The sequence below is a fragment of the Protopterus annectens genome, chromosome 6.part0, assembly GCF_019279795.1.
Source record: "Protopterus annectens isolate FY-2018-M chromosome 6.part0, PAN1.0, whole genome shotgun sequence".
Taxonomy (NCBI): Eukaryota; Metazoa; Chordata; order Ceratodontiformes; family Protopteridae; genus Protopterus; species Protopterus annectens.
Genome location: NC_056737.1, coordinates 1160789750 through 1160817129, shown reverse-complemented (window position 1 = coordinate 1160817129; position 27380 = coordinate 1160789750). Strand labels below are relative to the sequence as shown.

At 39.0% G+C, this 27380-nt stretch overlaps 1 protein-coding gene across 1 annotated transcript in view; it reads left to right on the top strand.

The window, feature by feature from the left end:
• SLC4A10 (solute carrier family 4 member 10) overlaps positions 1-27380 on the top strand; it is a 3247445-nt gene that overhangs the window by 2162026 nt on the left and 1058039 nt on the right. Inside the window, exon 12 of the mRNA XM_044074780.1 lies at positions 22685-22859. Within this exon, the coding sequence (XP_043930715.1) occupies positions 22685-22859 (175 nt within the window). The remainder of the gene's footprint in view (positions 1-22684; positions 22860-27380) is intronic.

Sequence of the window (27380 nt, the reverse complement as noted above, 5' to 3'; positions counted from 1 at the left end):
TGTATGTTAGGCAGAGATCGCCTCTGAGTAGGTGATATGCGATGGAGTAGAGCTGGAGTTTTTTGAGACGGTCTGCATATGGCATCTGTTTGAGGCTGATAATCCTCTTAGTGAGGTATTTCTGTGGCCTTTCCAGTTGTTGTAGGTGTCTTGTGAGATACATGCCAAAAGAGGCATTGTACTCTATAATGGGTCTGATGAGAAATGAGTAGAGAGGAACAATGACCTCCTTTTTTCTAGAGGAAAACCCTTTTGTGATGAGGTGTGCCACATAGAAGGATTTCCTGATTACTGTGGCAATGTGGTTATCAAAGGAGAGACTAATGTCCACCTGCGTCCTGAGGTCTCTTATAACACTTTCAGTGTTTAGTGGCAGTTCATGGGTTCCGAGTTTTTCCCAAAGGGGATGACTATGCACTTCTTGGCATTGATCTTGAGGCCATGACATTGACACCAAGCATCTGTCTCTGTGAGACCCTTTTGTAGAATGTCTACATCATTAGGTGATTTTATTATGGCTCCCAGTTTGCAGTCATCTGCGAACTTTGTTAGCCAAAGACCTTCTGTGTTGGCCTACACTTCAGAGAAATAGATGCTGAACAGGAGAGGACCCAGAACCGAACCCTGTGGTACTCCACTCGTCACTGGTATGAAATCGGACTCGGAGTAGGCTTCTTTTACTGTGTGGGTTCTGTCAGTGAGCCAGTTGGCCACCCATCTTGTGACATAGGAATTTATGAAACCAAACTGAAACAAGTAGACAGAACAGTCCAAGCAGTCGCAGTAATCTGCTGAACGTAAGTTTATTTTTAATCCGCAAACATTATCGTTACTGTTCAACAGAAACTTCATCAGAAAACCAGTTTGCAAAATACGCCAAACTTTTAAATAATAAATGGCACCAAAATAGAACCTAAAACGTCACAGAAGCAACATACTAATTAAAATATCTTTGCATTTGACAAAGTGTTACAGCAGTGTTTTTAGTTGTATTCTGTAAAATGCTTTTTAAGTTAATTAAAAACTTTTTTAAAAAGTAGTAAAAGTTTTACTTATTAAAACAATCAAACACAGTATTTAATATTAATCATAAAATTTTATAGTGTGATTAGTTAATTTGATGTAAATAAAAGTTTACCTTTGTGAATTCTTATCATAATGTTAAGAGACAGATCGTATAAAGTGCCATCTGTACTAGTAAACCCAGTAGTTAGTTAGGAAAATTATAATATTCCGTCCCATATTACATGTCCCTCTATTGTATAAGTCTCAAAATATTGTTAGTTTATCTTCAATTAAAAGTCTTTTTTCATAATTGGAAAGTCTACCTCTCAATTTCAGCACACAAGTTATATTACAGTTTTCATTGAGACCAGGTGCATCTAAAGTTAGTTGCCACTCCAACTCTCGAACCTCAAGTTTTAAAGAGAAGGGACCACCTCTGATATCAAAAGGAATATGGTCAATGGCTAAAAAATGAAAACTATGCCCAGGGTAGGTTCCTATATGTTTAGCCAGAGCATTATCATCTTTGTTCTTCCTTATGGCATAAGTGTGCTCGTAAAGTCTTTCCCGTAGTTTGTGGTCAGTCTTTCCTACATAGAAAGCTGGGCAACAGTCACAAGTCGCTAAATACACTATAGATTTAGACTCACAGTTAAATCTGTAGTTAATGTAATATTCCTTGTCTCTGATGACAAAAGAGTTTGCAGATTTTATGTAGTTACACTGTTTACATGTGCCACAAGGATATGTTCCCTTTAGTTTCGAAAAAGTAGGAGAATCATTTCTTCTTTCAAGTAGTGTCTTAAGGTTACTCCCTTTTTTGTATACAAATTTAGGAAAGGACCCTAGTTTTTCCTCCAGTTTAAAATTACCTTTAATAAGTTGCCAATTCTTGATTAAGATAGATTTGATTTGCTCAGAATCAATGTTGAACGTAGTGATAAAACTAGTATTATATTGTTTACCTGGATTAATGAAAACGGTACTATCATGGTCAAGAGTTACCGAATGATGGCTACCTGCCTCAATATGTGTCAGTTACTCGTAAGAGAATTTCTTCACTGTTACAATGTAAAAGAATGTATGTTCTATTTTTCCTTTTACGTTCGACTTCTTGGTACAAGTCATCAATCAGTGATATTGGGTAGTTCTGGTTGGTGAACATTTCCTTTAATAAGTGACACTCAGTGTAAAATGTTATATCTGAAGAGCACATTCTCGCAGCTCTAATAAATTGGCCTTTAACTATGGACTGTTTCTGTTTAAATGGGTGTGCACTATTGTAATGCAAAAATGAGTTACAATACGTGGGTTTCCTAAATATTGTATGAACTGTTTACATCAAGGTAGTCAATTTGCTCAGTGTTGAAATGGTATGTAAATTTAAAGAATTGTGTAGTAGAATTAAAGTATTCAATCATAGAAGTAACCTCCTCTTCGTTTCCACTATATAGAATAAAAATGTCTGGTATAATACCTGATTGTCTAAGTTATTGAATACGTATTCCTTCTCCCAATAAGCCACAAATAAGTTTGCTACACTTGCACCGCACGGTGAACCCATTGCAATGCCCTGTTGTTGAAGGTAATACTCTTTGCTGAACGTAAAAAAATTAGATGTTAAGATTATATCTAATAATTCTGTAATAAGGTCAATTTCTACCTTAGTAGCCTTTAAGTTCTCCATCATTAGTGCCAACCATTCAACAGCTTCATTATGTGGTATTGAAATATATAGATCGACTACATCCACTGTTAAAAAGTTCAGTGTAGGGTCAAATTATAGGTTATTAATATTGTTTAGGAACATCCAGGAATCTTTACATATTTGTGGAATTAACTTTAAATATTTCCGCAAAATGTTGTCTACCAGTTTTGCACTTGAGTATATCAAACTACCCCGACTGTCTATCAATGCCCTCATAGGGAGGTTATTCTGATCTTTGTGTACTTTTGGTATTCCGAAGATTACCGGAACTTTTGGAAAAGGGATGTCAATATAATTATAAGTATTGATGTCAATTTTCTCTCCAATAAACAAGTCTCTGTAGTAACCTCTAATTCTGGTGTTAACAATGTTCATTTCATTTAAGTCCATCTAATACTGTACACATTTTTTTATTGTAATCTATAATGTCAAAAATAACTAACCCGCCCCCTTTGTCAGGTTTTATCACCCTCACTGGGGCACTGCATAGTGTGTGCAAGGCCATTGCCTGGTCTTTTGAAATATTAGACTTAACATATGTATTCTTATAAATATGTGATTCTGTAATATATCTAATATCGAGCTCACATATATTTTCAAATAACAATAGTGCAGGATGCAAAGGCAGATTGAATGTACTCAAAGGTTTCAAAACTTCTGGTGTAGAAAAATCTACATTATTAAATAGTAGTTTCAAATTGAGTTTTCTCATGTAACTTTTCAAATCAATTAATGTATTTGCTACATTGAGTCTTTTACTTGGAACAAATGTATTTCCATATGAAAGTAGTTCTATCAAATTAGGCTCAATGTTAATTGTAGAAAAGTTATAGATTTTAAAGTCACCTTTAGAGTTAGTTAGTATATTCAATGTCAAGCCTTCTGTCGAAGCATCCTCCGTTGTCATCTGCGACGGTTGTTCCAATTCTTGTTCTTCTGCTTGTGTGAGTTAGGAGCTCCTAAAAAATTTTTATTTTTATTGTTAGAAGCCGTTTGAGAGTTATGTCCAATAGGTTTACCTTGTTGGACTTCAAGTCTATCTGTCTCATAAGGTTGTTCACTTTTTATATTATTCGCCGTAGCGTTGAAACCTGAAGGCTGTTGTATTTGGTCAGGTATATTATGTATAGTTTCAGGACGTGTAAAAACCTTAAAACCTGTTGGACTAAGTTGTAATTTTGGGTAAGCAGTACCTGAATTGTATGCCGTTCTGTCCCGTTCAAGTTTCTTTATTTTGTTAAGTTTTAATTTTTCAATAAGAGCATCAATACTAGTGAAAATATGACTGTAGTCGTATTTGTATCTAATGAAGTCCAAGTCACTTTTTATCGAGTTGTCTAAGTCATTCACTTCAGTAGTCATCCTGTACTATTGTTATTTGAAAATATATGTGAGCTCGATATTAGATATATTTCAGAATCACATATTTATAAGAATACATATGTTAAGTCTAATATTTCAAAAGACCAAGCAATGGCCTTGCACACTCTATGCAGTGCCCCAGTGAAGGTGATAAAACCTGACAAAGGGGGTGGGTTAGTTATTTTTGACATTATAGATTACAATAAAAAAATGTGTACAGTATTAGATGGACCGGCTTATACTAAGTCGTCCTTAAATGAAATGAACACTGTTAACACCAGAATTAGAGGTTACTACAGAGACTTGTTTATTGGAGGGAAAATTGAGATCAATACTTATAATTATATTGACATCCCTTTTCCAAAAGTTCTGGTAATCTTCGGAATATCAAAAGTACACAAAAATCAGAATAACCCCCCCTATGAGGGCATTGATTGATAGTCGGGGTAGTTTGATATACTCAAGTGCAAAACTGGTAGACAACATTTTGCGGAAATATTTAAAGTTAATTCCACAAGTATGAAAAGATTCCTGGACATTCCTAAACAATATTAATAACCTACAATTTGACCCTACACTGAACTTTTTAACAGTGGATGTAATCGATCTATACACTTCAATACCACATAATGAAGCTGTTGAATGGTTGGCACTAATGATGGAGAACTTAAAGGCTACTAAGGTAGAAATTGACCTTGTTACAGAGTTATTAGATATAATCTTAGCATCTAATTTTTTTACATTCAACAAAGAGTATTGCCTTCAATAACAGGACATTGCAATGGGTTCACCGTGCGGTGCAAGTGTAGCAAACTTATTTGTAGCTTATTGGGAGAAGGAATACGTATTCAATAACTTAGACTTCGTACCACGAATCAGGTATTATACCAGATTTCTTGACGACATTTTTATTCTATATAGTGGAAACGAAGAGGAGGTTACTTCTATGATTGAATACTTTAATTCTACTACACAATTCTTTAAATTTACATACCATTTCAACACTGAGCAAATTGACTACCTTGATGTAAACTTAAGTAAGGACATATGTAATAGTTCATATGGGTCGACAATATTTAGGAAACCCACGTATTGTAACTCATTTTTGCATTACAATAGCGCACACCCATTTAAACAGAAACGGTCCATAGTTAAAGGTCAATTTATTAGAGCTGCGAGAATGTGCTCTTCAGATATAACATTTTACACTGAGTGTCACTTATTAAAGGAAATGTTCACCAACCGGAACTACCCAATATCACTGATTGATGACTTGTACCAAGAAGTCGAATGTAAAAGGAAAAATAGAACATATGTTCCTTTACATTGTAACAGTGAAGAAATTCTCTTACGAGTAACTGACACTTATATTGAGGCAGGTAGCCATCATTCGGTAACTCTTGACCATGATAGTACCGTTTTCATTAATCCAGGTAAACAATATAATACTAGTTTTATCACTACGTTCAACATTGATTCTGAGCAAATCAAATCTATCTTAATCAAGAATTGGCAATTTATTAAAGGTAATTTTAAACTGGAGTAAAAACTAGGGTCCTTTCCTAAATTTGTATACAAAAAAGGGAGTAACTTTAAGACACTACTTGAAAGAAGAAATGATTCTCCTACTTTTTCAAAACTAAAGGGAACATATCCTTGTGGCACATGTAAACAGTGTAACTACATAAAATCTGCAAACTCTTTTGTCATCAGAGACAAGAAATATTACATTAACTACAGATTTAGCTGTGAGTCTAAATCTACAGTGTATTTAGCGACTTGTGACTGTTGCCCAGCTTTCTATGTAGGAAAGACTGACCACAAACTACGGGAAAGACTTTATGAGCACACTTATGCCATAAGGAAGAACAAAGATGATAATGCTCTGGCTAAACATATAGGAACCTACCCTGGGCATAGTTTTCATTTTTTAGCCATTGACCATATTCCTTTTGATATCAGAGGCGGTCCCTTCTCTTTAAAACTTGAGGTTCGAGAGTTGGAGTGGCAACTAACTTTAGATGCGTTTTCTGCACCTGGTCTCAATGAAAACTGTAATATAACTTGTGTGCTGAAATTGAGAAGCGCACAGAGGTAGATTTTCCAATTATGAAAAAAGACTTTTAATTGAAGATAAACTAACAATATTTTGAGACTTATACAATAGAGCGACATGTAATATGGGACAGAATATTATAATTTTCCTCACTAACTACTGGGTTTACTAGCACAGATGGCACTTTATACGATCTGTCTCTTAACATTGTGATAAGAATTCACAAAGGTAAACTTTTATTTACATCAAATTAACTAATCACACTATAAAATTTTATGATTAATATTAAATACTGTGTTTGATTGTTTTAATAAGTAAAACTTTTACTACTTTTTAAAAAAGTTTTTAATTAACTTAAAAAGCATTTTACAGAATACAACTAAAAACACTGTTGTAACATTTTGTCAAATGCAAAGATATTTTAATTAGTATGTTGCTTCTGTGACGTTTTAGGTTCTATTTTGGCGCCATTTATTATTTAAAAGTTTGGCGTATTTTGCAAACTGGTTTTCTGATGAAGTTACTGTTGAACAGTAACAAAAACATTTGTGGATTAAAAATAAACTTACGTTCAGCACATTACTGCGACTGCTTGAACTGTTCTGTCTACTTGTTTCACTTTTTTTTTTACATAGGGATTTATGCCCAGTTTAGTGAGTTTATCTATAATTCCAGAGTGGGGGATGGTATCGAATGCCTTGGCGAGGTCAAGATAGGCTGTGTGCACTACCTTGCCCTTGTCTACGGCTCTAATGACTGCTTCAAAGAAGTCAATCAGGTTTAGTAGACATGATCTACCTTTTACAAACCCAAAATGAGTGGCGTCCAGGGTTTGAAGGTTACCTATGTCTTTGTTTATAACCTCCAAAATGTCGTTCCATGGCCTTGCAGACCAGGCTCATCAGGCTAATGGGGCAGTAGTTTCAGGGGTCCATGGTGGCACACCCTTTGTGGACTGGGATAACAGTTGCTGTGTGCCATTCAGTAGGCACATAGCCTGAGGTGAGGCTATGACTGAACATGGTACTTAGGTGATGTGCCAGTTCGTTCTGTAGTTCATGCAGTACACAGCCTGGGATGTTGTCTGGTCCCATGGATGCTGTGTTCTTGGCTTTGGAGAGTGTGGTCTTTACTTGTTCATCTGTGATTAAAGGGGCTTTGCATTCTTCCAGTATTAAGATGGGCCTTTTGAAGGATGAGAGGGGGTAAAGTTAGCACTGAACCTATCTGCCAGGATGTTGGCGATATCAGTTGGTTCTGTATATTTAGTGCCATTGTGCTGTAGCTCAGAGCAGATCTGAGTGTTGCCATTGAGATGGTTGACATAGCTGTAGAATGCTTTGTGGTTGTCTTTCGAATCAGTGGCAATTTTATTTTCATAACTGGCTTTGGAGGATTTTATGAGGGTTCTCAGATTCTTATGTGGGCTCTGAAGCTGATTAAAGCATATCATCAGAACTGTATGTACAGCAGCCATTGCACTAAATTATGATCCTGCTGTTAACACAGTTTTTGGCAGCTGAACTCTACAAAACAATATTGTTCCAAGGCAGGCAGATTACGGCTACAGTAACTGTACGTTTACTGTCTGTTATGTAAGTTTACAGACATTTGGCAGATAAGCTTTAAACTAGAAAACAGAGTATAGAGTAAACAAATTATAATACACAGTACAAACAGGCGATAGTATAAAATGGCATTCAGTACTGAAATTGTAAATTATGCAACATGAACACTTTAAGGAGCACATTCATCTAGCAAATACTGCTGATAACATCATAGTGAGGATTAAACAATAAAACAAGAAGTAGAGCAGACTGGACAGAATCAGAAAGGAAGAGGTTCAGTTACTGACATGAGCAGGAGTCGAGTAGAGAACAGGTACTGGATCAGATGAACATGCAGAGAATAGGGAGCAAAGCAGGTGATCAGGCAGGGAACAGTACAGAGTGAAGCATGTTGTCAGGCAGAGAAGAGTAGAGAACAGAGCAGGTGATCAGGCAGAGCAATAGAAAACAGAGCAGCTGATCAGGCAGGGAACAGTAGAGAGTGAAGCATGTTATCAGGAAGAGAAGAGTAGAGAACAGAGCAGGTGATCAGGCTGAGGAGTGGAGAACAGAGCAGGTTATCAGGCAGAGAAGAGTAGAGAACAGAGCAGGTTATCAGGCAGAGGAGTAGCGAGCAGAGCAGCTCATCTGGCAGAGAACAGTAGAGAGTGGAGCAGGTGATCAGGCAGTGAACATTAGAGGGTACAGCAGGTAATCAGGCAGTGAACACTAGAGACTGGAACAGGTGGTCAGGAAGTAAAGAGTAGAGAATGGAGCAGGTGATCAGGCAGTAAACAGAAGAGAGGAGAATAGATGATCAGGCAGGGAACACTAGAGAGTAGAGCAGGTGATAAGACAGGGAACAGTACAGAGTGAAGCATGTTGTCAGGCAGAGAAGCGTAGACAGAGCAAATGATCAGGCAGTGAACGGAGAACGGAACAGGTGATCAGGAAGTAAAGAGTAGAGAATGGAGCAGGTGATCAGGCAGTAAACAGCAGAGAGCAGAATAGGTGATCAGGCAGCAAACAGTAGAGTGCAGAGCAGGTGATCAAGCAGTGAACAGTAGAGAGTAAACAGTGAAGTAATGCTCTTTTATCTATGCCTGGTTGGAACACTGTGTCTTATGATAATAATAGTCACCTACTAAAAAGCAAATATTAGGAAAGAATTTGGGGGGGGGGTATTCCATCTGAAGGCTTTGTTGTATAAAACTGATGTCACAACGTAGTCACAGAGATTCCCAATGTGCAACATACAGCAGCAAAAGGATATCTAAAGCAGCGTTTACTCTTGTACTGAAAGTAATGTGGCAATGCATGGGTATAACACCTTTTATATATTCCAGTGACAATGAAAGAGCAAAAGGCGGAGGTGTATTGTACCTACATAAAGGATAAGCACACCTCAAAGCTGGTCAAACAATATCACATGCTTGAGCTATTCCATGTCCAACTAACCATGGGAAAAATCCATTACTATTTTCTTGATAGCTACAGGTCCCTCTCCATGAACCAGGAAACCCATACATCATACTTGAAGTTACTAGAATCACTCACCATCCGGCCCAGTGCCATACTCATGGGGGATTTTAACCACCCCTCCATTAATTGGAAGGCATACATGATCACTAACATGCAGGCCCAAAGATTTCTTGACTTTGTAAATTCAAATGCCCTTGAGCAGCTAGTCTGTACTCCCACAAGGGGACAAAATATCCTAGATCTGGTACTCATAATTATTGAAGAGTGCTGCACCTCCCAGTGTGATGTTCTCACTGCTAAGATCAGATCACAAAGTGGTCTCCCTTGAAATAAAGGTAAAACTAATCCCCTCACCTAACATTAAAAACTTTAAGAACTTCTCTAAAGTAAATTATCCCCTATTAAGAGATGCCATAGCCAGTTTCCAAGGTCCCCCAAATCCAGAAAACACAGAAACCTATACAGAGGCATACACAAAAGCCCTGCATGACCTTAAAAACAACTGCATATAAACAGCAGCACCAGATTTAAATAAACCCGGGTCAAACCACAAAAAACAAGTCATACTGGTGAACCCCTTGTATTAATAAGTTGTACAACAAAAGAAAAGAAATCCTGTTGAGAAGTAAGAGAGAATGTGTGCAACAGAGCAAAAAGTCCCTCATTAGTCTAAGCAAGTGAACCAGGGAACTAGTCAAGTCTCTGGAAGTAGACTTTGAGGTAAAAAATAGTCTCCAAAGCTAAGGATAATTATAAGACATTTTCAGTTATGTCCTCAGTCTTAAGGGCAACACCCAGCAATGTGCGGAATTAGTTGTAGATGGCATCACCTATACTCAGCTTGAAGATATAGCAAATCTAGTGGCCGAAGAATTCAGCTCAAATTTCACCACCCCATCACCCCCAGTTCTCCACAAGGAAATACCTTTCACCACTCCACTGCCAATTACCACCAAACAACAGGTTGCCACTCTGCTCTCTAAAGCTAAAAACATGGCTTTGGTGGGACTTGGTAATATACCAGGTTACCTCTTAAACAGCTTAAATCAGGGCTTATTAGGCTGGTAAGAATCTCTATTTCACCACACTCTCTGGACTGGCTCCACTCCAAAAGAGTGGAGGACAGCAGAAATCATGCCTCTGCATAATGAGGTGCCATCTACTGATCCAGGAAATTACAGACTCATAGGTTTGACTAGTCTTATATGTAAGGCCATGGAAAGAATAATCATGGACCAGATAAATAATGTCATAGGAAACCTCCAAACACTTGATCCAACCCAATTCAGCTCTGTCAAGAGCAGGTCATGCCTAATGAATCTGGTGGATTTCTTTGAGAAAGTCACTAAGGCCATGGATGAGGGTAAAACAGTACATACCTCCTACCTTGACCTGGCCAAGGCATTTGACACAATTTCCCACTCAGGTATTATAAAATAAACTCACAAAACTGGGCATATATCCCTACATCACCAAATGAGTAGTCAACATGTAGTTAAAGTGGGTGAATCTAGATCCAGCAAGAGGACAGTTAACAGTGGTGTGCCACATGGCTCAGTGCTGCGACCACTCCTGTTCAGAATATACGTTTCTGAAGTCAAGACTAATGTGGAAGGCCTCTGGATGGCAACGTTTGCCGACGACTGCAAGTGTGGACAATTATTGAATCCTAGAATTATATAGATATCCTTCAGGAGTATCTAGATCAGACAAATGAAGGGTGCCATAACTATGGCCTAAAACTAAATGAGAAAAAAATGCATTTTGTACCCTTTGGGAAGTCAAATACCTCTGCAAATTACAACATCAATAGCACATACCTAACAGTAAACTCAGATGTGAGAGATCTAGATACACAGATAGATAGTAGCCTGAATTTTGAATGCCATGTGTTCACAGTGGTGAAGACGTTTTTCTATGTGGCACAACTTATAAGTAAAGGTATGGCATCCAGATCCAAGGAAATTATAGTCCCACTGTACTCAGCCTTCATTAGACCAATAATCAATTACAATGCACCATTTGACATGTAGTTGACTAGGCACTTACAGCAGTTAGAGTAACCTAGGAGGTTCCTCCCAAAAAAAATACAGGATGTAAACAACATGTCCTATGTGGCTAGGCTAAAAGCAATATACTTTTTCACTGCCTCCTACTGAATATTAAGGGATGCCTTATGCCGAACCGACAAAGCACTTACAACTCCAGCCCTGACAGAGCTGCTACAGATTCACAAATTAAATAGCATGAGGGTCACCCAATCTAGGGGTCTAAACTTAGTCAGCAACTCAAACAAAACATGCTGGGGAGACAAATATGTGTCTGAGAGATTGCCCCTTTTTCAGAACAGGCTTCCTGTTCACATTAAGCAGAGCACTTCCCTGTCCCTCTTCAAAGGAGTTTTTGACAAATGGATAAGAATCACAAATTCACACCTGGGATATAGTGCCTATGTCCCTTATGGACAGGGGCAATCTGTAAGATACTGAATGCATAGGAACAACTCCATGCTATCTTCCTGGCCCTAGAGTCATATACTGGGTAAAATTGAATTAAATTGGCTAGGTTTGTAAGGTCTGTTAAGCTGTTAGCCTAGTAATCTCATAAGAACCTATGAACCTATGATTCAGAGTTAAATAATTCCCTTCTTTCAATTGCTGATCTAAAGACCTTGGCCAAAACGGTGGTTTCTCCCATTCCAACATTGTGCAGGATGGGCTGGTATTTCTGGAATTTTGAACCCAGAGTGATATGGTCTATAATACTCTTTCATGCACAGTCCTACACAGGGAGAAGAAAAGAATCCTGTCCATTAATATCTGTTCCTGTGTTGCCACCAGCATTTAGGATTCATATGTATGGAATACAGTGGAAAGAACCATTGCAATAGAAAAAATCTGCACATGCACGGAAACTAAATGCAACATGCTGCTCTGGTCCATCAAGTCTGCTTGTGACATGCAAAAATATGCAAATGAGCATGACCACAAAAAGCACCAGTAACACAGCTCACGCACTTCTGTACTGAGTACCAACGCAAAAAGCTTAGCACAGTGTGGCACAGGACATATACAGCATAGCGGCAGCTATCTATTACCAGGCTATATGGTCTCAATACAGGACAAAGGAAAGCAGCACACAACTACCAATGTCAGCATATGGCCACACCAAGCACTAGGGACTTCGCAAAAACAGAAAGACATCCAGATATTGCTCTGCACAATTGCTGGACAAATACAACTGCACACAACTGGAGACTAATACAAGTCCACAAAAAGGGGATGCAGATGACAAAGACATACAACAACATTATTATATCCAACTGCCACTACTGTGACAGCATAGCTGCTCGAGTCTTGTCCGATGAGCACGTGTGGGCTGAACCCCCCTCTAAAATGTCTCATATGTCAAAGCAGTGCAGCTTGACAATGATGTCAGTTATCAAGGAGGATGCAGCTAGCGACTGTTACAAAGGAGTGGCTTAATAAACAGCGTGTCAGTTATCAAGGAGGATGCACCTAGCAACCATTACAGAGGAGTGGCTTAATAAACAGCCTGTCAGTTATCAAGGAGGATGCAGCTAGTGGCCATTACAAAGGAATGGCTTAATAAACAGCCTGTCATTTCAGATTTTCTTATATTCTGTTGCCAGTGAGACACATCATAAACCTGGCTGCAACTCAGTAACGATCATCCCGCTGTCTAAATCTGCATATCACATACACGCACGCACACACACACACACACACACACACACACACACACACACACACAGACACACAGACACACACACACACACACACACACACACACACACATATATATACACACACACACACACACACACACACACACACACACACACACACACACACACACACACACACACACACACACACACACACACACACACACACACACACACACACACACACACACACACACACACACACATACACACACACACACACACACACACACACACACACACACACACACACACACATATATATATATATACACACACACACACACACACACACACACTCACACACACACACACACACACACACACACATACACACACACACACACACACACACACACACACACACACACACACACACACACACACACACACACACACACACACACACACACACACACACACACACACACACACACACACACACACACACACACACACACACACACACACACACACACACACACACACACACACACACACACACACACACACACACACACACACACACACACACACACACACACACACACACACACACACACATTTACAGCCACACATACAGTTATACACATATTCATACACACATTCAAACACATACAGTCACACATACAAACGTGCACACACATACATATGCAATTGTTTGTATGTGTGAGAATATGACATACCACTCAACTTCTTTGCTCAAGGACTCTTGAGGAAACCAAACATAATGGGGGGATAGGCCCAAAATCAAGTACAATTCTTAAATATAACTCTTAATTCAGTTTAAAAAAAGTTAATGGAACAACAGGTTTTGCATCAATATGCATTTCTGAATAATAGGAAGTATGAAACTGTAATGTCGGGCGTTATTGATTGATTGTGATCATCAATAGGTCCCCAGCCATGTCCCAAGACTCACACTCCATGTTGCTAAGCACCCTGGAGAATATTAGGGTCCAACCTAACATTCTCATACTGGGTGACTTCAACTACCCCTCCATTAACTGGGAAAACTACTCATGTACCAATACACTTGCCCAAAGTTTCCTGGAATTCATTAGTTCCAATGCCCTGGATCAGCTTGTTCTTACCTCCACTAGAGGTAGCAACAACCTTGACCTGGTCATTACTAACATGGGCGACCATTGCTCTACACCAACAGTCAACACCTCCCTGGTTATATCCGACCACAAACTAATCACCTTGGAAATCCACATCCCTCCCACCCCTCCACCCCCGCAAATGTAACCACCATGAAAACTTCTCCAAAGCTAACTTTGGGCTCCTAAAAACAGAGGTGGCTAACTTCACAGCACCCATGCAAATGGAGAATAGTTGCATGACTACCAAACCATACACCACTGCACTGTACGAACACATACACAAATGCATGGATCTCGCCATACCCAATAAAACCAAGACACTCTCCTACAAAAAAAAAAGAAGTCAATCTGGTGGTTTTTCTGCCATAAATAAACTCTACAACAGAAGGAGGAAACTGATGCAAAATAAGGTGAAGTCCCACGACTGGAAAAACTCCCTTATCAGCCTCAACAAAAAGTTGAGATCCCTCATCAAATCCTCTAAAGTTAGCTATGAAAACAAAATTTCATCAGATAGTTAAGACAACTACAAAGCATTCTACAGTTATGTAAAGAATCTTCACATCAATACCAAGATTTGCTCTGAGCTACTGCACAATGGTACCTCCTATACTGAGCCAATGGATATTGCCAATATACTGGCCAACAGATTCAGTGGCAACTTTACCCCTCCCCACACCTCCAAGGACCAATCACAATACCAGTAAATTGCCAGGCACCCAGTATTACTGCTGCACAGTTTAAAACAGCACTGTCCAAGGCCACAAATACAGCTTCTATGGGACCTAACAATATCCCTGGCTGTGTTCTACATGAACTACAGAGTGAACTGGCACCTCACCTGCGTTTCATGTTCAATCACAGCCTCACCTCAGGCTTTGTCCCTACCAAATGGCACACTGCTACAGTCATCCCTCTTCACAAAGGAGGAGCAACTACTGACCCTGGGAACTATCTCCCCATTAGCCTGATGAATCTGATATGCAAAGCTATGGAACACATCATCATGGACCTAATAAACAAGGATATAGGGAATCTCCAAACTCTGGATCCCGCACAGTTTGGTTTTGTGAAGGGTAGATCATGCCTGCTCAACCTGGTTGACTTCTTTAAGTCAGTCACCAGAGATGTGGATAAAGGCAAGGTGGTTCATACAGCCTACCTTCATCTGGCCAAGGCCTTTGATACCATTCCCCAATCAGGAATAATAGAAAAACTCACTAAGCTAGGAATCAACCCCTATATCACTAGGTGGGTTGCAAACAGGCTCACAGATAGAACCCACAGTGTGAAAGTAGCTGACTCCAAGTCAGACTACTGACCAGTCATGAGTGGAGTCCCACAGGGTTCAGTCCTGGGTCCTCTCCTCTTTGATATCTACTTCTCTGAAGTCCAGGCCAACATGAAGGGACTCTGGCTGACAAGGTTCACACACAACTGCAAGGTAGGAGCTACTATTAACTCCCCAAGTGATGTTGATATCCTACAGAAAGGCTTCACTGAGACCAATGACTGGTGTCAGAACCATGACCTTAAGCTGAATGTCAAAAAATGTGTCATTTCCTTTGGGAAAAATATGGTTCCCATGAATTACCACATTGATGGTAGTCCACTGAACACAGAAGGCGTTTTAAGAGATCTGGGAACACAGGTAGACAGCAGCCTCTCTTTTGACCACCACATTTCCACTGTGGTCAGAAAGTCCTTCTATGTGGCATATCTCATTACTAAAGGTTTTGCATCCAGGAAGAAAGAGGTCATTGTCTTCCTCTACTCTTCCCTCATTAGGCCAATCATCGAGTACAATGCCCCATTTGGCATGTACCTCACTAGACGCCTGCAACAACTAGAGAGGCCACAAAAGTACCTCACAAAAAGGATCCTAGGCCTTAAACACCTGTCATATATGGACAGACTCAAAAAAATCCAACTATTCTCTGTCTCATATCACCTACTTAGAGGTGATCTCTGCTTGACTTACAAAGCCATGTCTGACCCAGCTCTGTTAAAAATGCTATAGTTAAGGAAATCCCAGTCCCTCCGCACCACATGCTCCAGAGATCTCAACCTCATTACCACAATCAACAGAACATGCTGGAGGGACAGGTTCATAACACAGAGACTGCCCATGCTATGGATTAGACTTCCCATACATGTCAAACAGAGGACCTCACTCGCCTTCTTCAAGAGAAATTTTGATGAGTGGATGGGAAATAGAAAATTCATGCCAGGGATCACTCCAGAGGCTCTACTCGACAGAGGCACTGGGAACTAAGGTCAGGTGGCATGATGACAGGGTAATACCATGGCCTAGGCGTGTAAAGGCTTCAGGGCCATTAGCCTAGCACATACCTATGAACTTATGAATAATGCAGCAGAAAATTAAAAATTATATGAGGGACAGAGCAAAAATATGAAGTAAACTCAGGGATGTTCTGCAAATCAGCAACAGTTGAGAAATGTTCTTTGACCACCCTTCCTCTCCAAGATTGTCACACTGTGCCTTGTTTTGGTGCATAGATTTGCACGCCATGTGATCATGTCATTACTATCAAGTACTCCCTAAAGTATTCTAATCCAAGGCACACAGACTGCCATGGAGAATTCTCTGCTGCCAATCTTTGCCCCTGGTCATTGTATCATGGGAGTACACAGCTTACTGAGCATGCTCAGTATGCCATAGATTTTGCACAGTAGGGTATATCTCGTTTTTTTGAAAGGCCCACAGTTCAGTTCATAAAGTACATATCAGACAATTTGTGGGCAAGAAAGCATCTCCCAGCATCCAGTGCACAGAGTAGACTATGTCTGAGATAGCTCTCAACTTCTTACCACAAGAAATCAAGACAAAGCCAAAAATAATGGAGGGCAAAGGTTCCAAAATAGGGATACATTTTAACTATTGCTTGTATAAACTTAAAAAGTTGCTACGATAAAAGGTTTTGTGATCATATGCATTTTCTTAAGGATATGAAGTCTGAAAGTCAAATTACTGTCATTATTTAGTTACTTCAATCTTCAATGATTTACTAGAAATCCACAAGTTTTGTGAAGAACAGACCAAAAATATGAGCCAAAAATCTGGACATTCTACAGTTGAGAGCTATGTGTCTGAGAATCTAAAGATCTAGTTCAGTTTCCTCATTAAGAACGCAAACTTTGATATGCATTTCCTTCGGAGTCGGTGTGACATGGGTTTCTAGAATTTTCAAAACTGCTTACATAGTCATGATTACAACACAAATGGGTGCCATACCTCTCCACCTGCGGATAGTGAAAACTGGAACAAAAGCCCTTGAAAAGTAGGTATATCCAGCTAAAAATCTGGACATCTAATTATCATAAAGTTTGAAAAACAAATAGATAACTCTTCCTGCTTCCAGTAGGAATGTGGGATAGTACTGAGAAACATGTTTAAAAAACAGACAGTGACAAAAATGATGGAAAAATTAAAAGCATGTTATCGAAGCAACAGTGTAAAATCTGTCGATACTAATGAACTGTGTTGCAAAATTCTGCCACACAAGGTCTTTGACTTTTGCTTTGGAAAAAGGGAGATGTAAGATGTGAGTCCTCTTTCTTTAAATTATTGGTGTCACTAGTGTGTTGGTCATATGGTGTTTTCTGTGTAAGAGACAGCTTCAAACATCACATGTGATGAGAGGGTTTCAAAAATGTTGTGAATGGGTAAATCAAGCCTGAAAATAGGAGCACGCCTCCAAAAATAGGAACTTATTGTGCAGGAGTAAGTCAGGCATAAAAATAACAATGTTTCTCCCAAACAGGGACAGTGGACAGGTCCGATCGGAAAATCCTAGGCTTGCTATGCTCTGAAACATACATATTTTTTCATGTTGTAGATAAAATGGAAGAATGAAGTTTACAGATACTAAGTGAGGTGCCATGCAGTTCTTCATTTGGAAGGAGACTAAATCTGAGCCTGTATAGTGCTTCATTTTCAACAGTAACTGTAGCTATCATCATGAAGCTACAATGTAGAGAATGTTGTTGTTGTTGTTGTCTTTCAGCTTTTCCCAGTTAGGGGTCGCCACAGCAGAACTCCCATCCACTAATGATTGACTGTAGATTTTCACGAACGCCGAGGTGCCAGCTCGACGCCCAACCTTCAACGAAGGTACGCCCATTTCCACATGTCTATCCAACACCCACCCAACCATGGGGAGGACATGCAGACTCCACACAGAAGGCACTCCTCGCACTCTAGCCGAGAATCAAATGGGAGAACCTCTTGCTGTGAGGCAACAACGCTACCGCTGCACCACCACGGATGATCGAAGCTATTGTAGAGAATAAATGTAAATATTCACAGTTACATTTACCTGTAATTACACATACAACACATCGGCACCTGAGAGGGTAAGCATTAATTTAATAATCACTGCATGGGGAAAGTAATTTACAACAGTGACATTTCCTAATGCCATACATTCATTAGAGGAGGGCTAACAGTTGCTTAATACCCCTCACCTGCTCTGGGTGTTTGGAGCCCAAGCCTGCATTTATACTTAGGAAACAGATGACATAAATGACAGGTCTCTGTGAACCAAGTACATATACAAGTATCTTGCCCTGATAATGAACTAATCAACTGGAGTTTGATTACCAACCCCAACACTGGAGGAGCCTGATTGGGAGGGGGAGGATTGAAGAGGTGTGATCCACTTGCCTCTCCCAGAGAGGCAGGGAGAAGTTTGTGTTCATTTGGGGGCAAGTGCAATTTCCCTGGTAGAGACTGAGGAAATCACTACTCACTGCAAAGAGAGGAGCAGGAGTGCTCATTGGGAATATCCTTCACGGAAGTGAGGAGGCATCCTCTGCATGCTCTTCCCCAGGTACCTTGCTAGGTGTTCAAGTGTTTGTGTGTGTTCATAGGTTCATAGATGTGTACTAGGCTAATGGCCCTGAAGCCTTTACAAGCCTAGCACATAGGATTACCCTGGCATCGTGCCACCCGACCTTAGTCCCCAGTGCCTCTGTCGAGTAGAGCCAGTGGAGTGATCTCCTGGGTGAATTTTCTATTTCCCATCCACTCATCAAGATTTCCAGGGTCAGTGAGGTGCTCTGTTTGACATGTTTGGGAAGTCTATTCCATAGCATGGGCAATCTCTGGGTTATAAACCTGTCCCCCCAGCATGTTCTGTTGATTGTGGTAATGAGGTTGAGGTCTCTGGAGTGTGTGATGTGGAGGGATTGGGATTTCTTTAGGTGTAGCATTTCTAACAGAGCTGGGTCAGACATGGTTTTGTATGTCAAGCAGAGATCGCCTCTAAGTAGACGATATGAGACAGAGAATAGTTGGAGTTTTTTGAGTCTGTCCTCTTTGTGAGGTACTTTTGCAGCCTCTCCAGTTGTTCCAGGTGTCTAGTGAGGTACATGCCAAATGGGGCATTGTACTCAATGATTGGCCTAATGAGGGAAGAGTAGAGGGAGACAATGACCTCTTTCTTCCTGGATGCAAAATCCTTAGTAATGAGATGTGCCACACAGAAGGACTTTCTGACCACAGTGGCAATGTGGTGGCCAAAAGTGAGGTTGCTGTCAACCTGTGTTCCCAGATCTCTTATAACGCCTTCTGTGTTCAGTGGACTACCATCAGTGTGGTAATTCATGGGAACTGGGTTTTTCCCAAAGGGGATGATGACACATTTCTTTGGCATTGAGCTTAAGGCCATGGTTCTGACACCAGTCATTGGTTTCAGTGAGGCCTTTCTGTAGGATGTCAACATCACTCGGGGAGTTAATAATAGCTCCCAACTTGTAATCATCTACGATCTTTATCATCCAGAGTCCCTTCATGTTGGCCTGGACTTCAGAGAAGTAGATACCAAACAGGAGGGGACCCAGGACCAAACCCTGTGGGACTCCACTCGTGACTGATTAGCAGTCTGATTTTGAGTCAGCTACTTTCACACTGTGGGTTCTATCTGTGAGCAACTTTGAAACCCACCTAGTGGTATAGGGGTTGATGCCTAGCTTACTGAGTTTTTCTATGATTCCTGAGTGGAGAATGGTATCAAAGGTCTTGGCCAGAGCAAGGTGGGCTGTATGAATCACCTTGCCTTCAAACACAGCTTTGCTGACTGACTCAAAGAAGTCGACCAGGTTGAGCAGGCATAATCTACCTTTCACAAAACCAAACTGTGTGGGAGCCAGAGTAGGTCCATGATGATGCATTCCATAGCTTTACATGTCGGACTCGTCAAGCTAATGGTGTGTGTGTGTGTGTGTGTGTGTGTGTGTGTGTGTGTGTGTGTGTGTGTGTGTGTGTGTGTGTGTGTGTGTGGTCAGAGCTACACAGAGAAAGAGCAAGAAACTTCAAACTATCCCGCAGTGCACCTCAACGAAGACCCTTTCAGCCAACGCTTGACTGGTGTAGGGAACAGATGGGCTGATAGACCTAGAGAGTATTTTATGGTCAACAGGCAGAGGATACAAACACTGCAAAAATATGTGTACTTGTATAATAATTCTTTCTTTAATGTAAATGCAGTCTTTTGACTTTTTAGTTTTCCAAGCTGTCACATCTCAAGCAAAGCAATCCACAATAATGAACATAACTTGTTACCAAAGTGAATTACGAATAAAACAATAAGATTATCTCTACAACAGTTTGTTACTTGTTATATTTTTACATCATGTGATTCACTGTGTATACTATATAAACAATTATGATGGTGTCTCTAATCATAATGAGTATATTATGTGTTCTTGACACAGATGCCAAGAAATTCACATGGACAGTGAATCTCGAGAAGTGAATCTTGGCATCCATTTTGAGAACACGTAATGTTACATTATGATCAGAAATTAGGTCACAGTTTTTTGTAGAGCATGGGGATTTATCGGCTGCATGTAATACTTGTTATACAAAAGTAAGATGCAGCCAGTAAAACAATGGGGAAGTGCTTGATATCTTTATGTATTCCTTGTCTAAGGGAAGCAGTTTGATTCAAACTAACAGCTGTTATGTAGCAGACAACAGGTAATAACAGGAGTCGAAACAAGCCATTTCATTGCTGCTACTGTCTACTGTCTGGTGCTGTCACATTTTAGTCACATACTCGATGTTAACAGCACATAGGCGGTGCTTTTAACAAGTAACACCAACACAGGAGAGAAAACCTTGAAAACAAAAACAAAGAACCAACTAAAGTCGGGGTCCCCTAAGTCTGAGGCATGAAAAAAAGTGCAAAACATGGGGTCAGTGAAAAATAAGAAACCAAATCAGTAGATAAAATCACCAAATGTTTTATTCATATAAGTTAAGTGCTTTCATTCCTTAGCAAACCTGGACTTCATCCAAACTATTGTTCAAACTTACATTGTTGGCAAGAACCACATTTCCTCATTCTCTTACCAACTTTATTCACCCTAAGGGCATCTTGCATAGTATTTCCTCTTTCAAACCACTCCTTGAGATTTCAGTGTCGTTTGTATACAAATTGTGGACAATTACCCAAAAATGTATTGGTAATAGTATTATTTTAATTAACTTCCAGTTGTTCCTAATTTTTTTCTTTAATACAGCTGCTCTCAGTAGCATACTTAATTACCATAGTTTGTTCAAATTTTTTTTGTAGCGTGGCTTCATAACATGACCTATTTCTACATTGTATCCCCTTGCCCAACAACAGAAAAAAAAATTTCTGTTCCTTTCTTCCTTAACCTCATTTAACATTTTGAAGGAATAGCCCTATTAACAAATATATCTATTAATTTATCAATTCAGTAGCAAACTGGTCATCTTCTGGCAATATTCTGGATACAGGCACAATTTGTCCTTTATCTAAGCATGGTTTCTTTAAGCAGTGTTCTTAAATTGTGTGCAGCCAAGCTCTAAATGATAAAGAATGTTATGTGTGAATGTGAATCTAACCAACAGTTATTAATACAATGTTTCAAAATAATGTTTATTTTAATTACTATTAATTTTATGTGAAGTTTATATCATAGTTTTTAGCAATATTTATATATTTGTGGTTTTTAAATATAAGATGATCCATTAGGTTTGATTTGATAAAGAAAGTCACGTGAAGCAGTTAATGCCTTTATAATTTGATTGGTTTGTGTTGAACAATAGTTGTGATGAAGTCTCGATTTGCTTAGGAATGAAAGCTGTTAACTTGCATAAATAAATATTCAGTGATTTTGTCTGCTGATTTGGTTTCTTATTTTGACTGACCCTGGGTTTTGCACTTGTTTTCATGCCTCAGACTTAGGGAGACCCACATTTTTTAGGTGTTTTTAACAATTGTTAAGCACCCTTTTTAGTGTTGTAAAGGGTGGGTCTCATGCTAAAGTAGCACAGAACAAGGAAATGATTTAACTGTTTTGGGAATATAATCATAGTGCTCCATGCACTACCAAAATATTTACGTTTTCAGAAATTAGTTGTACTAAAGGAGTTCAGGAAACTAAATGTAGCATACCTTTTTACCCACAGATGTGTTATTAAGTAAAGTTTACCACTGTGCCAATTTTATAATGATTTCAGAAAAGGTTTAAGAAGCTTTAAAATGATTTGTTTACATAACTGCATGACGGTTCCGTTTTTTATTGCATCTTGTTTAAGTAATTTTTTTCTTCTCAACATTTCATGGTGTATTTTAAACAGTGTTTCCCCTTCCTCTCTTTTTGTTTCTCTGCTAGGTTCTGTGGAGGACTATTTTTGGATATAAAGAGAAAAGCTCCATTTTACTTCAGTGATTACCGGGATGCCTTCAGTTTGCAGTGTTTAGCATCATTTTTATTTCTGTACTGTGCTTGTATGTCACCTGTCATCACTTTTGGAGGGCTGCTGGGAGAAGCCACAGAAGGCCATATAGTAAGACATCTTAATGAATCCAAACTGGTAGAATTTTAAAGGCATTATATTGTACTGATTACTATCTTGAGTTGCATTTATAATACTCATACAAGACCCATATATCAGACTCAGTTTTATCTTCCACTCACTTTTATGATTTGGAGAGAAAATATTTTGCATTTGTTTTTGACAGGGCCTGCTAATTTTGTTTAGGTACTATACCCTTATTTTCCACAGAATACAAAGTTTTAAATAATTACAAAAGGTTTCATTTGTTATCATAATATCTACGTATACATGTTTATAAAAGTGTACAGACGTTAGAACTGGGTTATATTTTTCTCCTTCTTTGCTGATGTACCTTTAAGAACAGTAATGGCACAAAACATCAGCATGAGCTGTAAAGCTGTCATTTTAAAGCTTTAAGAAAACTGCATTTGGCATGTATTCTATTATACAGATTTTGTAGTGTTTTCCACTTGAATAATGCACAGCCATTTGTCATAAGCATGCATTAAGCTAACTGTCCTAGTATGCCATTATAAGTCAAGGCCAAGCCAGTTTCCTTTGGTGAAAAATCAAACCATGTACCTGTTGTCTAAGAGGTAAACCTTAACCATTATGCCAACGCTCAAGCTTTCATTAAGGTAAGTAGCACACCATGATGATGATTCCCTCTGCTGGGATTATACAGCATACTACCTTAAACAGAATGCCATTTACATACTACCTTAAACAGGTGCTATTTACATACTACCTTAAACAGAATTCTATTTACATATTACCTTAAACAGGTGCTATTTACATACTACCTTAAACAGAATGCCATTTACATACTACCTTAAACAGGTGCTATTTACATACTACCTTAAACAGAATTCTATTTACATATTACCTTAAACAGGTGCTATTTACATACTACCTTAAACAGAATTCCATTTACATAGTACCTTAAACAGGTGCTATTTACATAGTACCTTAAACAGAATGCCATTTACTTCACTGCCTTTACACACTATCAGCAATGTCCCATACAATCCTAAAAATGTCCTATAAAGAAAATGTAAGGAAGGAATAAACATATATTTTAATGTTATTTAACTAATCTCAGTATTATTGGAGGTTAGAAAAAGGTAGTGCATACCTGTAAGCTGAAACGTTCCTAAATATCTGATTTTACAATGATTACCTCACGATGAAACCTGTTGTTGTGAGGCAGTCTTACGTTGGAGTTGTTACATAAAGAATGCTAACTCATGAATGACAAACTTAAAAAAAATGATTTAGCCGCAGTCTTTCTCCCTCACTTTCTTTCTGTCTGTACCTCTATGCTCTCTCCCTAGAGCTGAAAGTTGGAATAATGGTTAAAGTGTTTACCTCAACGATTTTCACCTTCAGGAAATTGCCTAGACTTAAAATGACTCACAAGGATATCTAACCTAGTACTTGCCTATGATATATGGGTGCTTTTTTTTTATGTTGAATGCTCAGTATGTCAACAGACTGCACATCTGTGTTTTTTGGTTGATAATATTCTTTTTCGAGTTCAGGGTTTGCAGACTGGAGGAATGTTGTCTGCCTAGTTATTTCTATGGCATATGCTTTAGGTTACTGTAACTGGCAATATGTGACAATGTCAAAACTTTCAGATATACCAAAAGCTTGGTAATTAAGGGTAGGAATGTGTGTATGTGTATTTACAAGTTAGATTTAGAATAAGGCTAGATAAGGGGATAGTGGTGCAGCAGTTAGTATTGTTGTCTCTCAGCAAGAGGTTCCCTGGTTCGATTCTTGGCTGGAGTGTCTTCTGTGCAGAGTTTGCACTTCCTCCCTGCAGTCACATGGGTTTGCTGTGGTTTTTCTCCCACATTCCAAAGACATGCAGTAGGTGGATTGGACACGCTAAATTGGTCGTGAGTGGTATGAATGAACTACTGTGGCAAGGCTAGCCCCCTGACAGTGTAAATCTTGGCTCGAGATGATTGCCACTGCTGAAGTGACACCCCAACCCCATGTACAAAAAATGGGAAAAGAGGTTGAGGACGGATGGATGAAGGGAATAGTTTTAGTGATGTGCATGTGTTTTAGTGTGTGGGACCTGCGTCTGAGTATCTTGTGAAGAGGTAGTGTTAGTGGAAGGGGTTTTCTTAAGCCTATGTGTAAGGTTAGGGGCAGAGTTAAGATTAAGGTTAGCACACGTGAGTAAGGTAGACAGAGGTACAAGCCCAACCCTAACACTACTCCCGACCCTTAGCTTAACCTTACACTTCACATTATGAGAAACCTTTTTCCTAAGTAGTATCACTATTCAAAGTATGTAAAATGTTATTGTTAAGATTTTTTTTCTTTACTTAATCAATCATAAAAGGAGAGTGATTGTTTTCCTTTTGCAGTTGATACAATTTCAGACACATTTTGATCGACTGTAGTCAGTTTCAACTTGTAGAAATCGACTTAGTGAATGTCAAGTTTCTGCAAGTAAATTCATAATACGCTCATATGGATCCCTAGTATATGATCAAGTGCCTACGTAATTGAATTTCAAAAGATCGAGATGAAATGCTTGAATTCTGGAAGACTGAACCAATATAAAGAAACCAAACAGTGTTTCTTTTTGAAGGGACCTGGATGTGTGGGATCGCTTCATAGCAGGGATTGGGGTATTGGTCCTTTCCCAACTATGGTGAGATCTTGGAGTTGGAATATATAAGTAGCAGATGTGTGAGGGTGCAGCCCTCCAAGTGAGAGATACAAGGGAGACTGTGCCCTCCACAAAAGCAGGTGCCCAATGTGTTTTTTCTGGTTTGAGCTTCCAGGATTCGAACATTTATGGTTCGATGTTTTAAAATTCAGTTATGTGGACATTCAATCATATGAACTAGAGCCTCATATATCTATATATATATATATATATATATATATGTGTGTGTGTGTGTGTGTGTGTGTGTGTGTGTGTGTGTGTGTGTGTGTGTGTGTGTGCGGGTCTACTTTGTTTTGTTGAATCTTATTTCACTGAAATTCATTTCACCCCCGACCACTTAGCTGAAAACTCAAATTACTAAAAACTCGTTGCACTGAATTTCATTTCACTGAACTGCAGTTAATATATATGGCACTGTGTAGAGTACTGTAAGGCAAGTAAAAGATATATGCCCTTTTCCCCACTGTAGTGTGATCCTGGAGTTAGTATATGTTGTTGGGGGGTGTGGGGTACAGTACCCCCCACATTGGGGACTATGGGGGGGCGTAGCTCCCCACTTAGTTTGAGTACATTATTGTCTTCTGGAAAGACTTAATCATTGCTGTTGAAACTATGCATGTCTATTGTTTAAAAGGTTTACTATCGCAAGGGCAATTGGACTTCATTTGAACTCCATCTGTCCGATCGGCAGAAATGGCATGCTGTAATAATGGAAACAAAATGTTGAAATGCACAACAGCGAATACTAGTGTGCATTCGCTGTTGTGAATTTCAACATTCTGAATGTAGATCACACTATAGTGGTGGTCGGAAATGTACCCTTTCCCTCACTGTAGTACGATCTTGGATATATAAGTAGCAGGGGGAGTGGTGGGCACAGCCCCCCACATGGAGGGTGCAGGGGGTTTGCCCCCCTGCAAAAGTGTTTTGTTATTGTTGACAAGAAGTGCTGCATTTCTGGTAAAGTCGACATTTCTGAGATGTCGACTTTACCAAAATGCTGCATTCTACATTTATTGTGTTCGGTGTTGGGATTTCCGATATTCTGATTCAGAAATCTGAACACTCAAGACAAGCTTATTTGAGGAAATGATAGTAAACCATTTAAAATGTATTGTTTTGAAGTTTTTGGTAAAATACAATATAAAATAAACAAGGTGGGGGGCTATGCCCCCACAGCTATATATACTAACTCCAGGATTGCACTACATTGCGGAAAAGGGCATATACCTTTTACTTGCCTTACAGTACTCTTCACAGTGCCATATACACTAAGTTTAGTTCAGTAAAATGAGATTCAGTGAAATGAGTTTTCAGTAATTTGTGTTTTCAGCGAAGTGGTTGGGGTGAAATGAAATTCAGTGAAATGAGATTCAGCAAAACAAAGTAGACCCATATATATATATATATATATATATATATATATATATATATATATATATATATATATATATATATATACATATATATATATATATATATATATATACATATATATATAAAGAGAGAGAGATTGATACAGATATAGATATCCATATCTGATCATTCGATATCTCTGTGTGCGTGTGTGTATATAAATATATAGAGAGAGATAGAGAGGAGAGAAAGATGTATACAGACACACACACATATAGATATTTACATAGGTATAGATATTTAAGTATAGATATATATATCAGCGCTCAGCTTTCAGATTAAAGGGACCAGAACTGAAAAAGACTAATGCAAAATATATCACACAGAGATGTCTAAGTTAAAATGTACAATTAAAGCTGCAATTTCTGTTGAACAATTGGACGTTTCTCATTTAGCAGCCATTACAGCCTTTTGTACTGATA